This window comes from Phaenicophaeus curvirostris, chromosome 7 (assembly GCF_032191515.1).
Source record: "Phaenicophaeus curvirostris isolate KB17595 chromosome 7, BPBGC_Pcur_1.0, whole genome shotgun sequence".
NCBI classification, from domain to species: Eukaryota; Metazoa; Chordata; class Aves; order Cuculiformes; family Cuculidae; genus Phaenicophaeus; species Phaenicophaeus curvirostris.
This window is the reverse complement of record NC_091398.1, coordinates 4,189,990-4,206,265: the sequence shown is the minus strand read 5'-3', so window position 1 is coordinate 4,206,265 and position 16,276 is coordinate 4,189,990. Positions and strand designations below refer to the sequence as shown.

Genomic DNA, 16,276 nt, shown 5'->3' with positions numbered 1-16,276 from the left:
CTCCTCACCCAGCAGGAAGGGACCTGGCTCTGTGCTGGACCATTAACTTCAGAATGATGCACAACAGGCATCACTTTCACCGTTGGCCAAGGAGAGGCCAAGCACAAGCCCAAAGAAGAGCGAAGGCACGAACATAGAATCATAGAATCACCAGGTTGGAAGAGACCCACCTGATCATCGAGTCCAACCATTCCTATCAAACACTAAACCATTCTCCTTAGCACCTCGTCCACCCGTCCCTTAAACCCCTCCAGGGAAGGTGACTCAACCCCCTCCCTGGGCAGCCTGTTCCAGTGCCCAATGACCCTTTCTGTGAAGAATTTTTTCCTAATGTCCAGCCTAAACCTCTCAAACATCTAAACATCTCTCAAAACTTAAGAGTGAGGTTGCTCCTCCACAACAGACTGAAAAGCAGAGGTTTTGATGCTTGTCAGCTCTGCTGAATTGGCAGAGCAGGAAGAGGTTCAGAAGAGGCTGGTGTCTACCATCCTCTCCTGGAGCTGGGAGAGGGCAGGGACGGGTCAGGAGGGATGTGGGACAGCAAACTGCTTTCTCCTGGGCAGCAAAGTTGGTAGCTCTTGAGCTGTTTACACACACTTCCAGGGGTATCAGCTCCTGGTGGGGCATCACAGGATGGCTGAGTCCGCCTCTGGTCACCCTGCACTGCAGAACCAGCAGCAGCGATGGGCTCCTTGGAAGCCCAGTCCCTTTTCTGCTGGTGAACTACTCCTGGAACTGCTCTTCTCAGCTGTTGTGCCCTTTGGCAATCCAAGACATTGGCCTGTGGGAAGCAGGGCCTAGAATCATGCTTGTCAACCCCCATTATCCCTGTACCGAATCTCATAGCCTGGCTTCCAAAGTTTTCCAGGTGGACACCTAGTTGGCCTCTGAAGGTTTCAAGAGGCAGAGAGCTCAGCTCTTTACCCTGAATCACTTTGACCCCAGAGAGGAAAACCCTCTTTCCTAAAACTGTCTTAGGTGCAAGACTGTAAAGATGTACCTGATCTAAAAATCACTTTAGTTTTTAATTCTGGAGAGGAGGAAACACTTTCTGGTCCCGAACACAAGAAACTTAACTTTTCCAGTAAGAAAAGCAGAGACTGCTCCCTAGCCTTCTGAATCCAGAAGCTGAAGGTGCTAGGAAAATATATATATATGTATATGTGTGTGTGTATATATATATAAAAGAAAAGAACACTATTAAAAATACTCTTAAATCTGATGAGCCATAAAAAGAAGCCTTGAATTGATAACTATGCCAGCCTTTGCCCTCTAGTTCTTTAGAAGCCAGCTAGGAACAGGAGCACACCACAAGGAGTAACGCCAATTTAACAAGTTTCTCCCATTCTGCTGTATCTCAAGGGATCTTAGCCATCCTGGATTCCTAAAGCTTTGATGCCATCTGGCTCCTCTTCTTTACAGAGAATCACAGAATCATAAAACTTTACTTAGAGGTCTTGGGTATTTTGAGAGACTGGAAGCAGCACCTCTGCTAGAGTCACCTGTCTGCCCTCCCCAGCAGCAAGTGATGGCTTCCCCTAACTGATGTCCTCCTTATGGGCTGTGTTTTAAGTTTCTTTGTTTTAAATGCTTTAATATAGAGCATCATTCGCCAGCCTTTGTTGCACGGAGAGCAGTGCAGGGTGATGGCAACGCACTCTAATGAGGTGACCAGTATGCATTAAAACCAGACTTGCTTGAGAAAGAGGTGGAAGCTCTTCAGCTCCTATCCTTGTAGCCCATCAACATCAGACCATGCATTATGCTCTGACCTCTCCCAGCCTCTGCTTTATGGAGACAGGGCAGTGCCAGTTCATCATGACCTCTTCCTCTGAAGCTGATGGCCCATCACAGACTTCTCATTGTCAGTAGGAGCCATGCAAGAGTCAAGCCTTAGTACCCAGAAACCACTTACAGATGGGCTGGATTGCTTCCTGCCTCTGGATTTAATGCTGCTTGAAGATTCATTCAGTTAGGGGCAGTAATTACAGCCCTCTGCTCTCCGGAGTGTCAGGTTTTTATTTTCATCTTCACTTAAGCAGGTGCAATCTCTCCAAGCTGTTGTGAAGATCTAATTAATCAAACACTACCAAGCATAAAAAAAAAAAAAGGAAGTCAGAGGATGGCAATGTTATAAAAACAAAGCCAAGCCCTTGAATCTCTTTGTTACTGCATTTGCTGACAGCATTTGCTGCTCTCTCCCCTTTGAACGGGAGGCAGCCACTCAGAATGGCTGTGAAGTGAGAGGTGGTGTTTTATCTATGTAAAATGGGCAATATTTGTCATCCTTTCTGTTTTATTTGTTTGGATCAAAGGAGAAAGACTTCTTTTTCTTAATAAGAGCAAACTTTCAATTTCTAAAAAGGGGGAGGGGAAGCTTCCTTTAATGCTTTTAGTGATTTAACCACAGAAGTTTGGCTCTTGAGCACAGAAAGTAACTTCTGCTTTAATTTTTTAGGATTTTGTCTGTCCTCTGTTCCCTTTTCTCCTCTCCTTGACCCCTATCCTCCCTTCCCCATATGCCTCTTTCTTTAGTTGGAAGAGTGAAGGAGAAAAGAGGGGCAAGCACTGTGGTAAATGAACTCATGGGGAAGTCAGAAAAGCATGTGAAGGAAAACTTTCAGGTTTAGTTTTTCCATCTGCAATTTTTTGTGGGAAATTCTTGCCTTCTTGTGATGTGCTGGGTACTCAGCATGGCTTTAACTTTTCCACATTTGAGGAGAGGTCATGCACCTCCAGGAACTCATCAGGGTATCCAGAGCCATTTTTTTTAAGACTTTTGCTTTTAATGACTTTCACCTCAGCCCGTGGTGGTGGTGTCTTGCTGCTTGCTTTCTTATGCTGGTTGTACTGGTTTCTTGCTGTCCTGGTAGTGGTGGCTGGTCTGTTCTCTACTCCTTTTCTCTCTTTCTCCTTTTCCTGTAGATCCAAGAGCTCAACAAACGCATGTCTGCAATTGAACGCATGCTGAACCGCTTGGAGGAAAAAATCCTGGTGCGCTCTGATGAGGTAACTGAGCAAAACCGGGCACTCTCGCTGCTGGGAAAAAGCATGGGCTGTGCTGCTCCCTTCCTCTTGTCACTGGAGGGGCTGCTCTGAAACAGCTGGAAAGCTGGCTTAGGTTGTTTGATTTTAATCCCTTGATTTGGCCTTGAAGACACTTCTCTAACTTTAAAAAACATTGCATGGCAGGACAGAAACAGAAGCAAATTTAACCCGTGCATATGGGCCCCTATGCCAGCCAGCGCCTTCCTTGCCCCTTCTGCCCAAGGCAAATCTGTTTTCAATTTAATCCTCTGCAAAAGGCTAATTTCAGGAGTATTTTCAAGTAGGCGTCAGTACATCTGCAGAGCTGTGACAGCTCCTTTGAAATCATGGAAGAATCAATTAGTACATATGGGGAAGTGACCTGGTTATTGTGAATACGAGATCCGAGTCAAGAAAGATTTCTGTATCATTTCTGAGCTGCCCTTGTCTTATCATGCCATCCAGCTTGGAAGAAAACAGGTAAATTAAGTTAAAGCTGGGCGGTGATGTAGAATCTGTGAATACTTAGGTTCACCCAGCATTGATTTGGGGGTTCTAATTTTAGGCTGTGGCCTCTTCTTTTCCTTTGGATGAACCAATTGCCATGAGCTGCTCTGGCAGCCGATGGCTCGATAGAATGGACAGTAATAATTACAAAGTCCCCCAGGCGCAGATGAAACGATGCAATTTACTTTCCTTGCTAAGACTTATAACGAAGATGGCCATCTCTAACCATTCAGTGTTTCTGTCAGTAAATCTGAACAAGGGAGCAGGAGATGTGCACATTTGCAAGTTCCCAAGCTTTGTTCCTTTGTCTGGGGCAGATCAGAGTAGATGCGATGTGTCCAGAATGCTGTGGGACAGGTTGAGGTTAACTATTAAGCAAAGCTTTCTAGCAGAAAGGATAACCAAGCCTGGGGATTAGGTTGCCTGGGAGAAAGATTGCTTTCTGCGAATGCTTTTGTTCAAGGTCATGAAGAACAACTTAGACAAAAACCTATCAGGTATGACAGAGGTAATTGTATTCTCGATTTGATGTGAAGGGCAGTGAGTTCAGTAACTTCTGGAGATGCCTTACAGTACCTGGGATTTTAATAGGATTCTTCTCCAGGTAACATGAAGTACATCTAATAACAGGGCTAGGTGGAAATATGCTATCTATCCTACAGGAAAGTCTGCTGCATGTTTTCTCATCACAAAAAAATGTTACATAGATGCTCTGAAAGCTACCTCAGGGAGCAGTAGTTCATGTGGCCTCTTCCCTCAGCCTGGTGGACTATGTCTTTGAGTTGCTGTGATCTCTGCTCTCAGAGCCACCATGGTTCTTCATGAAAATGTGGTGATTTGGGGCCCCAAATCGCCCCTACGCAACTTTATAGGAAGGGAGGAAAAGGTGATTTCCCACAGAGGAAACCACGTCTGTTCTGCATGTGGGGCAAATGGATGAGAGGTTCTTTAGATCAAGTGTTTGTTTTCCTCGGCACAGAGCTGGAAGACAGCTCACTGGGCTCTGCTGCTCCCCTGGATGATCTGAAAGACCCTTGTGAAAATGGGTGCTTAGAGAGCACTTGAAGTCCCCTTTGCAAAGTCCATCTGTGGGGCGTTCCTCAATCTCTTCTGCTGGCCGGTCTCAGTGAGTTTGTCTGGACCTGTGTGTACCCCATTGTCCACTACAGGAGACTCTTAAACAACTCCCTTCTTCTGCTCCTTCAGTCTCCAGCTACAGAGTCACAACTTGATCCTGATGCTGAGGAGGAAGAGTTGAAGAGGAAGCTGGAGGAGTTAGCCAGCAACATCAGCGACAAAGAAGTCTCTTCTGAAGAAGAGAAGCATGAAGAAGAGAAGAGAGTGGAGAAACCAATGATGAGCTGCTCCAGTGATGACATGGCCAGAGAAGCTCGAAAGGTAATCTGTGTTCTCCCACCCATTACATTCTCTGCTCCATCTGTGGTTCCTTCTGCTTTCTTATAGCTTATACTGCAGCAATGCATCTCTTGTCCTGTCCCACACCTTCACCTCAATGCCTCTCAGGGCTGTCTGGCTCAGCTGCCTGCTTAAATGGGGTATCAAAGGATAGGGAAGTTTTAGGGTATTGGTTCTTGACCTCTGTCCTTGTAGGATCATAGAATCACCAGGTTGGAAAAGACCCACCAGATCATCGAGTCCAACCATTCCTGGGATCTCCAGGTCTTTTGGAGGTCTTACAGGCTACTGCCTGTCCTGGAGAGGTACGTAACCTCCATAGCTATTAAGAAGATTCGTCTCAGGATCTGGAAATCATTAAAGAGGAGAGAGTCCCAGAGTGGGAGAAGAGTTCGATGATGATTTAGTTTTGTCTGCCTTTGTCAGGCACAGGCTGCAGCCTGAAAGGTCTCTTCCAGGCCTGTTGAGTGCTCCTGTGCTAGGTCAGGGACTCCCAAGATCCACGCTCCTCCTTGCGTTCTGCTAGGTCAGCGTCTCTTGTACTTGCAGCGCTGTGCTGGCTCCCGTCTCTCCCTTGGTGGGTGATCTGTGGGGACGTGGGCCAGGGAGAGAAGGAGGGATCACAGCAACTGTGCAGCCCTGTTCCCATCACCCCAGAGGTCCCTCAATCCGTGGCCCAGTGCAGCTCTGATTTATCCCCTTGCCGGCAGGGTGCATCTCGGGGATCTCCTTTCCCCCTGGGAATGCCTGTGGCAGGGCTGGAGAGGAGTTTGTTTGTGTGCAGCCTTGCAGGGAAGAATCCTCCCTGGCTGGAGAGCAAGAGCAGAGTGCTGGACCGCTCTCTCCACACCTCACCCCGTAGGCAACGGGGCTGGGTGACAGCATCAGGGGTGAGCAACCAATGACGACTCAGGTGACTCAGAAAGAAAGTGAGACCTCATGTGCCCCCAGTAGTGTAGAACCTCCTGAGATTATCTATTAGTACCAATAAGAGAGAGGAGAGGTCGGCATTCCTTGTTGGGTCTCTCATAGCTCATCCCATCCCACCACCTCACATATCCATCGCTGGTGAGGGCAGCGAAGGGAGCAAACAGGGGCTGTGCTGCCCCTCTCCCCTCCTGCAAAGCTCCTTTTACCCAAGGTTATGGAGACTTTCATGGTGCCACGAGGCCTGTCGTTAGTGTGTTTCTGTTCCTCAGCCTCACAAGGCTAAAGTTGGCTGCTGCTGGGCTTGGAGAGCGTGACTGCGTGTGCACACATAGAATCATAGAATCACCAGGTTGGAAGAGACCGACCGGATCATCGAGTCCAACCATTCCTATCAAACACTAAACCATGTCCCTCAGCACCTCGTCCACCCGTCCCTTAAACCCCTCCAGGGAAGGTGACGTTTAGTGAGTCTGTCTCAGGTACAAGTCTCTACGTGGCCTCAGGATCAGAGGGAGCGACTGCTCCCAGGACAGCTTCCCTCATTATTTTGGGTACCGTTTGCTGTGATCTTACTGCTGTGCTGCATCCTTACCAAAAGCCTCTTTTACTGCCTCCTTTTTCCTAAAAGCTGCTTTTAGATGATTGCTGCAGTCAGACTTAACTACCCCTTGTGGACTGAAGCACATTCATCTTCTTAGTAACCATTTCCAGTAAATTGCAGCACAGGGGCTAAGTGGTAACTCACCGAGGTAACTTAATTCCTGTGTCTGATCTGCAGCAGAGAGGCCCAAACCCTGACCTGCACTGAGGAACAAGGAGCTGTTAGAGGGGTATCAGTGTAAGCTTCTCGATTCTCATAAAATGAAGTCTGCGTTCTCTAGATTTGCTGCTTTCTTTAACCAAACCCCGGCCACGAAGCAGGGAGGATGCAGGCACGGTTGACAGAAAAAAACAAACCTGAGAAGTGAAGCAAAATTCAGCTTTTTGTGTTGTGGCAACCCTCAAAGTGTCAAATACCTTCTTGTAGTACTGAAGTAGAAACGCCTGCAGTGATGTGCGGCTGGACCAGCCCTTTTTAAAGGCTGTTTTACCATGGATTTTTTTTAACATCGACTTTCCTGATACTTACACCAGATTCAGAGTTGGATTTTGTGTGATTCTGAGTTTGTGTTTAGGTGAGTCTCCTCTCCTGTTGGGGGGAATGTCTTCTAACTGGAGAAAACAGCAAGGAAAGCACACAGTCCTGAAGGAAAATGTGCAAAACTCTCTGCTGTACCATGAAGGCACCATAAAATGATAAAAATATAGCTGGACTGAATTAGCTGGTTCTCTGCAGGATGGCTTCCCTGGAAATATCTGCAGTTGTAAACACAACTGTTAGTCACCAGGGCATATATCACCCCCATCTCCTTGGTTTCTAGGGAATTATCAATTGAGAGAGAGATGATGAGTTTCTTCAGTCTAATTTTACACGTGTTTAGTGCCTTATCACGCAGAAGGCAGCACTTTATGAGCGTTATTACCATCGGTGATCCTTGATGTGGGAAGGGGATATTAGCTCCAGGTTCTGGCAGTGCAGCAATACAATAATTTTATGGGTTAGGGTGGTTTTTGCCACAAACTTAAGGAGTTATTTGCCTCCCTGCTCAGATCTGCTGAAGTGTAAAGCAATATGCTGCAATTAGACTTTAACTGCTGAGTAACTGAGTGGCCTTCAGCTGGTCAGGTGCTGCTGTCAGACAGCTCTGGTGGCACCGCTTCCAGCAAGCAGCACAACCCCTGATAACCTCTTTCCCAAGCCTTTTGAGACAACTTCTTTTGTCATAGTCATCCTTCAGAAAGCACGGGCTGAGATCAAAGCTCTGCTTTAGTCACACATACATCTCTGGTGGAGAGCCCTTCAGGAACAGCGTAAGCCCTTTAATTAACGTTTCTCCACCTTTCTCCAACTCCTGAAGGTTTGATGCCCCCTTCACCCCTGACTTGCGCTGTTTTGTACACCACGTCACAATAATGTCCTTATTTTTTTTTTCCCCTCCTCCCACCCTCCGCTTTGGCTGTGCCGGGCGCTCACAGAGGTCATCGGCTCAGGCTTTGAGTGAAATCACAGCCAAAGTTCTGAGAGCCATAAACGCCACGGAGAAAGCAGTGTGTGAGTCGTTGCATGGAGAGAGCCAGTGCAACGGCAGCTCTGCCCTCCCCACCGGGCAGCTTCTCAGCCTGGGAGACAGGAAAGAGGTGGCCGAAGCGTATCGTGAGCTTGAAGAAAACGTAAGGTTCATGAGAGCTTTATGCAAACAGGGAGGGTATTGGGAGGGTGGGAGTAGAATCACAGAATCATAGAATGGTTGATCCTCAACATCAGAGAGACTTGGAGGGGGTCCAGAGGAGGCTACAAGGATGATATGAGGGCTGGAGCATCTCCCATGACAGGCTGAGAGAATTGGGGTTGTTCAGTCTGGAGAAGAGAAAGCTCTGAGGAGACCTTATAGCGACCTTCCAGTATCTGAAGGGGCTACAAGGAAGCTGGGGAGGGACTGTTCACAAAGGTTTGTGGTGATAGGACAAGGGGCAATGGGGATAAACTGGAGAGGGGCAGATTTAGACTAGATATAAGGAAGAATTTCTTCATGATGAGAGTGATGAGGCACTGGAACAGGTTGCCCAGGGAAGTGGTGGCTGCCCCATCCCTGGAGGGGTTCAAGGTCAGGTTGGATGCGGCTTTGAGCAACCTGATCTAGTTGGAAGTGTCCCTGCCCATGGTAGGGGGGTTGGAACTGGATGATCTTCAAGGTCCCTTCCAACCCAAACCATTCCATGATTCTGTTGTTCTATGATTAAGGTTGGAAAAGGCCTTCAAGATCATCAAGTCCAAGCATACAGAGGAAACCCCCCAAAATTTCTTTTTAGTAGGTAGGTCAGGATTAAAGGGATGGGCACCACAGAGGAATTAAAGAATCCAGTCTTGTCAGACAGTGGCCAGGGCTATCTCACATGGAAGATGGCACAACAGCAAGTGTAGACGCTCTGTCTTTTGGTTTCCCTTTCCTCAGTGCCCCCTGAGTGAGTGCTAGGGAGATAGGTTAAGTGTGGTCCTCAGCTTGCTGTACCATCTCTTTGCTGGACTTCAGCAGTCCCGTGCTCCAGCCACAACAAAAGCTTTTGTCCCACTTCTCTGGTTCCTCCCCAGCACCGTTTCTGTTATGAACATGGATAACGTGACCTACCTGTTTGCTAAGGCCAACTTGTGCCTGGGGCTGATGGGCTAGTGCAGGTGATAAGTTTACATCTAGAGCACAATCCCCTGCTAGGTTTGTGTGACTGCGCGAAGCACCAGCAATTTTTTTTAGCTACTGTGAACCCCTATGAGTCGAATCCCTGCGGTAAATGGGTTGCATCTGCAGTGCTGTTTCCCAAGCTGCAAAGAAACTGCTCAAAGATTCGATGAAGAGTCACATCTCCATCTGGGTGGTTGGGTTTTGCTGTCAGAAACACCCTGCAAAGGGAGCAGGGTTTATTAGCAGACTCTGCGGCTCGTTTCTCAATAGGGAAAGCGTACACGTAAAAGCAGGGAGCTGCTGAGAGCAGAGTGTGCTCAGAAACTGCACCGCCCAGGTGCTTTCTGGCCAAATGCAACATTCAAGGGAAGCCGGGTGGCTGGATGAAGGTTTTCAAGGTTTTATCCTCTGGGAGAGGGGATGGTGCTGGGAAGGATGTGAACTTAGGGCTTGGTGGTGCTGCTGCCGTCAGCAGAGGGGCAGGGGCGAGGCGGTGGGTAGGCAGTAGCCCTGGGAGTTGTGTGCTCATCCTGCTGTTCCCTCGGGCCCTGGCTGAGTCAGGGCTGGCTCACCACACTCTGGGGGATGCCACCTGCCTGCGAAGGCACTGGGAGAGTTTGGTGACCTGAGAACAAACGGTGGCTCTCTGACTCACAGATAGCACCCACAAAACTTTGGCATCAGTTATGGCCTCAGGGTTTGCACCGGGATGGGTGGGACCTATGGGGCATGGGGGGTGTTACTGTGATTTGGGGAGATGGCTGATCCTTCAGGGCATGCAGGGAGCTTTTGCCATGCAGTTTTGCACAATATTCAGCCCACAAAAAAATGGAGAGGGCTGGAGGAGCAGGAATTACATTAGCAGTTCCAAGATTTTGGGATCAGTCAGCTAAAGACCGGCCACAGTCATTGAATCATAGAATAACCAGGTTGGAAGAGACCCACCGGATCATCTAGTCCAACCATAAGTCAGTCTGATTATCTTAGGTGTCTGCACACCAACATGTTAACGTTTCCTAAACTGCTTTGCATGGACTTGCATCCTCGTAGTAGCTCAGGAGTTGGCAAGCAACAGCAGAACCAATGGTTTTATTAGGATGGGTCCTTTCACCCTTCTTGTTTAGCCAGCAAAGGTAACATATTGCATCCCAGTCAGCACCCCCTGGTTCACCCCTTTAAAGACACTGAATGGATTTGGAGAGTCAACCTATCTCCTTCCCAGCTCACTGCCACCATGGGTCATGGTAACCTGCGCTTTTTTGCAGGTACCTGCCTCCCCTCTGAGCACACAGCATCAAGATGCTGATGCTACTGTTAGTAGGTCCTGCCTGCCTTCCCATTGAACTTTCTACCCTTTCACCCCATTGGTAATTGCTCTCAAAAAGCCTGGAGAAGGGAGGAAATGAGATGAAAAGCCTCACCAGAGCTGAGTGGTACTGTCTGTGCTGCAAGACAAGTCAGCCGTCAAACAGTGGCAGGAGATGTTGCGGCTGGGTCTGCAGTCGCAGCAGGAGAGGAGGATGCCGGGGAGGTTAATTCTGCAATGTGGGCTTTTTTAACTTGTATTGCATAGAATCACCAGGTTGGAAAAGACCTCTTGGATCATCAAGTCCAACCATTCCTATGTGCCGCTAAACCATGCCCCTCAGCACCTCATCCACCGTCTTTTAAACACCTCCGGGGTTGGTGACTCAACCATCTCCCTGGCTGCTTGTTCCAGTGCCCAATGAACCTTTCTGTGAAAAATTTCCTTCTAATATCTAGTCTGAACCTCCCCTGGCGGAGCTTGAGGCCATTCCCTCTTGTCCTGTCCCCTGTCACTTGGGAGAAGAGGCCAGCTCCCTCCTCTCCACAACCTCCTTTCAGGTAGTTGTAAAGAGCAATGAGGTCTCCCCTCAGCCTCCTCTTCTCCAGGCTAAACACCCCCAGCTCCCTCAGCCGCTCCTTGTGAGACTTTTTCATCAGTCCCTTCACCAGCTTTGTTGCTCTTCTCTGGACACACTCCACTCTTTGGACATACTTCACTCCCATTTCAGGTGTACCTGACTGCTGGGAAGACCTACGAGCTTGAGAAGACCCTGAAGGATCTTGAGGAAGGGGCTCAGCACAGCGGAACTACTGACTCAGAGCTGTCAGAGCTGGAGGACAAGGTGGCCCTGGCAGCTACTCAGGTTCAGCAGGCAGAGAGCGAGGTGAGGTCTCGGTTCTGAGAACTGCTTTGCCCCGACCCTCAAACAGTGATGGCAAAGCTGGTGATGGATCCTCCAGTCACCGTTTGTATGGGCCTTTCCTCCTTCTGAAGGTATCGGACATCGAATCTCGAATTGCAGCTCTGTCTGCTGCAGGGCTGACAGTGAAGTCTGTGGAAAAGGTGAGGAAGAAGTCGAGTGGGCAGGTGAGCATGGAAGACTGGAGGTATAAGAGATCCTGACTCTGAGATGAACGTGCTTCTCTGGGTGCTGGGAAGGGCTGCCTGGCTTGCTGAGCTGTGCCCAGCTCCCTCGCTGCTACCTGGGAACTGGTACCCTGCTCCATGCCTCAGAGGATGGATTCCTCTTTGAGGATGGAGGACAATGCCGGTTCCTTCCATGCGTCCATGGAGAATATTGTATTTGGGGTGCTCTTCCAGAGGCTACAGGGAGGACATGCAGGCACAACAGCCTGGACTCAACTCCTCCTACATTTCCATACTGATTTTTATAATCGCAGCCCATCAGGCAGAGTTGATGCCGTAGCGGTGTGCTGCCTCTTTTGCTTCACCGTAGAATCAATCCAGGCTAAAGAAAAGAGGTGAAAATGCAAAGAGAGGCAGGCCAAGTCTGCAGCCCTAGAGAAATCCTCTACCCTTCCTGTCCCCACAGGCTGCCTGCCTCGAATCTCCCGTTCCCACCAGCCCAGGGGAGTCTTCAGATGACATTAAAGTGAGTATGCGTTTAATCTGTGCTGGCTAGTGCACCTCCTCACGTGCGTGTGGCACGGAATTAAGCCTGGGGATAACCAGGGTCTCCAGGGAACTGCTTTTGAAGCAGTGGCCTTGGGGGAAACCTCTGTCCTCCATCCCCTTCTCCACATCAGGCTGCTCCCCTTCTCTTGCAGGCGATGCCCGGACTGCAGAGATTCAGGAGGAAGTTCAACGGTCCCCTCGAAATCACCAGTAAGGACCAGAGCTCTGCCTGTGGGAGGTGGGGGTCTGTGGGTGGGTGGGTTGGGCTTTAGGGGATGCTCGGTCCTCTCTCTCTGATGCTAGTCGTGCTTTTGTACTGAGGGTCCCACTCCCTGTGGCCCTGGCCACCTGTTAGGATCACTGCAGGGGAAACGTGTGGTGGATAACTTAAAAAGGAGAAGGCAGATAGTGGGACTGAGGACAGTGATGGAAGAACAGAGATCAGGTTGAGTTGGCTCAGTCTTCCAGGAACTAGAACCTTCTCTGCAGCCTGGGCTCCTGCCACCTCAAAGTCCAGGAAGAATGATGGAATGATTTGGGTTGGAAGGGACCTCAAAGCCCATTCAGTTCCACCCCTCCTGCCACGGGCAGGGACACCTCCCACTGGATCAGGCTTCTCAAGGCCCCATCCTACCTGGCCTTGAACAATTCTAGGTAGGGGGCATGCACAACTGCCCTGGGCAACCTGGGCCAGGGCTTCACCACCCTCATTGTGAAGAATTTCCTCCTAAGGTCTAGTCTAAATCTTCCCCCTTCCAATTCAAAGCCATTCTCCCTTGTCCTATCACTCCAAGCCCTTGGAAAAAGCCCCTCCCCAGCTATCCTGGAGACTCTTTCAGTATTGGAAGCTGCTCTAAGGTCTTTGCAGAGCCTTCTCTTCTCCAGGCTCAACACTCCCAACTCCCTCAGCCTGTCCTGTATGGGAGGTACTCCAGCCCTCAGATCATCTTTGTGGCCTCCTCTGGACCCGTTCCATCAGTTCCATCTCCTTCTTATGTTGGGGATTCCAGAACTGAATGCAAGATTTCAGGTGTGGTCTCGCAAGAGCAGAGTCAAGGGAGGCATCTGCATTACTTCATTCATGTCATCCTGTTGGGTGTTAGACGTCAAAGCCTCTTCTGACAGCATTTTTTTCCTCAATTTGCCGTCTTGGGGAAAGTATCCATTACCTTGCTGCCCATCTTCCTCAGCTCCTCTGTTCTCTGAGGCTCTGAGCTCCGAGGTCTTTCATCACCCAGCTATGACAAACAGCATCTTGGGAGTGATTCAAAGTAGACAGTGACCTGAAACTTGGTACAGCAGCTTGTGTGGCAGGGGCCGATCAATGAAAATATTTCACCCTGACCAATATCGGCAAGACCCATTAGGAAATAACTTTCCTATTTCTTTCTTATCTCACCTCATAAGCTTGAAGGCTGAAAGAAGGGCTCTTCTTCCAGATAATGGAAGATGAAGGGAGAGAAGGCAGGAAAAGATCATTTAATGGAGAGTAGGAATTGCATTTCCCTCGTACATGCAGACAGTTAACAGTCTCATTACCCAAGCTGATGCTGGTAGGTGGAAAGGTCCCTTCTCATGCTGAGGAGGAGTCAGCTTCTCTCCTTCCTGCAAAGGGCTGGCAGATAAAGGGAGCCCAGGGGACACGTCAGCCCTGTGAGGAGATAAAAGGATGCGTAATAGGGATGGACGTCACCATGCGAGCCTAATCCCCTCTGCTTGGGCTGGGTCATGAGGAGACTCAGTCTCCTGATCTCCTTCCTCACCTGTCAATGACTTGCAAAGTTAGGCCTGCAGAGGTGAGGTTGATGGCAGAGAAGGGGAGATGACTTTGAAGGTCGAGAGAGTGTTAATAGACTTAGATGATGAGAGCTCTTTGTGCACTGGGCTTTTGTTGTGCCATGGAAGTTTCCAGAGCAGAGCTCTCGGTAATTGACCACTGAGAGGCCGATCCCACACGCACAGTGCTCTGGAAACCCAGACAGCAAGAGGTTTTGCTTTCCTGTCATCAAAGGGCTTCCCATCACCCTCCAGGAGAGGGAGATTCAGTGATGCATCCAAAGCAAGCAGGGGATAATAAAACCCAAGTGATGGTGGATGACTGGAACCTCTAGTGAGGTAGATGAGGACCTGCTGCCCAACTCTCTTCTTTCACTACAGGTTTTGACGACTCCTTTGACCGCAACTCCATTTACCGTGGCTCCCTGACACAGAGAAACCCCAATGGGAAGAACAGGAGAGTGGAGAGGCTCTTTGCGGTATAAAACTACTTGCCTAGGAGGGTTGCTTGCCTGGGCTCCACATGGGACCTGCATCCCTGGGCTTGCACAGAGGGATTTGTCCCTCCCTGTGCTCTTCTCTAGCTGGTGGAGCTCCCAGCCCTCGGCATTGGTCTCACCATACTGGCTGGTGGGGGCAGCCCTGCCCTGGGCATCACCCGCTGAGGTCTAGGATGTCCTAAGCCCCAAAGTGGGGGAACCAAACAAGACATACATCTTTGAATTCCCATTGCCTGCGTGGTCCATGAGATGAGGCAGGTCCTTGTTCCACGCGATGGCAGCTGAAGGAGACAAGGGATGTGCTGTCTGCATTGTCTGGGGGAGGTCGGGGTGAAGTGGGCATGGCAGTGAGCTGAGGTTTCTCCCTTGTTGCCTTGCAGAAGCCTGTGATGACCCACCTGTCCTGAGGAGACGGGGACCCTCCTGCCACCGCATTTCACTGACAATACAAGACCTCAGCGCAAAGCCTCACCGCCTTCCCCCCACGCTTGCTCTTCCTTCTCCCATGCCCATCTCTCCCTGAAACCTTGGACAGAAGGGAAGCCAGAGGCTGTGGGCAGGAGGTCTTGCCAGGAGCTGCTAGGGAGAGGAGTGAGGCACTGGGGTGCAGAGACGTGACCGGGGCCTCTCGTGGGAGGATGCAAGCATGAAATCTTGGCTTTAGGCAGGTCAGAGGAGCGCAGAGCAGGAGTGATCTCCTTGGAGGGAGTTGGCTTTCCAGCATGGGGACCAGGGGTAGTGACATGGTCCTCACTTGGCAAAAGCTGTCAATGCTTGTCCCTGCTTTCTCCCAGGCTGATGCTGAGCAGGGACAGGACTTGGCAGCAGGTGCAGGACACCGTTGGGGTACCCAAGGTAGAGCAGGGACCCAGGAATTCCAGACTGGGATTCACATCCCAGCATTGGTCCCAACTTCCTGTGGATCCCTTGGAGCAACACTTCCCTTCCCTGAACAGCAGAGCAGGGGGAGAGCAGTGCTGGCTCCCTCCCAGTGAGCACATGGCCAACAGATCTTTGCACAAAGCCACGATAACACCCACCAAGGCTTCTCACCACCATGCCTGAAGCAGCTGTGACCATCTCGGGATGCGAGTGAGAGAAGACTTGTGGAAAGCAGTGGAAGAAAGGCTGGAGGGCTTGTTGTGGACCAGTTAGTTTTTCTAGCTCTTGAAGGTAATCTCTTTGCGTGAGGCTATACCTGCAAGTTTAGGACTCCAGCAAGCAGAGGTGCTTCTCTGGAGACTTTCCCCACTCTGCAGAGGGGCCTGTGCCAAGGGTGCTTTGTGGATGACTATGTCCCCAGCGATAGGGTTGTAGAACCTGGTAGGACCATCTGATCCTTTGGTGGCTGTGGTGGCCCTGGGCTCCTGCTGGGTGACAACAGCATTGGTAACGCCCTCCCCCAGAGACCTGAATCATTTGATTTCATCCAACATTTAATTCCACATATCCACGAGCCCCAGTGGATCAGTGCCTGGCCCCATGTCCAGTACATTGAAATGGGAGAAGATTGGAGGAGGTTTATGTTAAAAATTGATCCGTGTGATTTATAGCCCCCACCTCCCTCCCTCCACAGCGCAGGGACAATCTCTTGCAGCTGGATGCTGGCACCTCCCTATCAAAGGCCACTCAGGCTGGACCATTTTAGGCCATTCCTGTGCATCTGTGCTAAAATCACTTTAATTATGAGCACTAGTGTGAATTCTCATGCAAATAACATGTATGTTTGGCTTTGGTAGTAGTAGAGACTGCTAACTGCTTAGAAATTGGTCCCGGGTCATCCCAGAGTAGTCTTGGAAGTCCATAGTCTGGGCTTCCCAGTTGGAAACAAAATAAGTATCTTCTTTGAAAATGAAGTCTTGCTGGCCTGACGTTCAAAAGGGTGAGTGCAAGCCACT

General features: G+C 49.8%; 1 protein-coding gene across 3 annotated transcripts in view; it reads left to right on the top strand.

Annotated features, from left to right (window-relative positions):
• The window catches only part of MLPH (melanophilin), a 31,096-nt gene extending 15,551 nt beyond the window's left edge, over positions 1–15,545 (top strand). The window contains exons 9-16 of one of the 3 annotated variants that reach the window (XM_069860602.1): positions 2,926–3,009; positions 4,741–4,932; positions 11,195–11,350; positions 11,461–11,529; positions 12,020–12,079; positions 12,255–12,312; positions 14,260–14,357; positions 14,759–15,545. In XM_069860602.1, the coding sequence (XP_069716703.1) occupies positions 2,926–3,009; positions 4,741–4,932; positions 11,195–11,350; positions 11,461–11,529; positions 12,020–12,079; positions 12,255–12,312; positions 14,260–14,357; positions 14,759–14,785 (744 nt within the window). In that variant the 3' untranslated portion in view covers positions 14,786–15,545. Of the gene's footprint in view, positions 1–2,925; positions 3,010–4,740; positions 4,933–11,194; positions 11,351–11,460; positions 11,554–12,019; positions 12,080–12,254; positions 12,313–14,259; positions 14,358–14,758 lie in introns of all 3 variants that reach the window. The other 2 variants (XM_069860600.1, XM_069860603.1) reach the window with 2 other exon arrangements.
• The last annotated feature ends 731 nt before the right edge of the window (positions 15,546–16,276 follow it).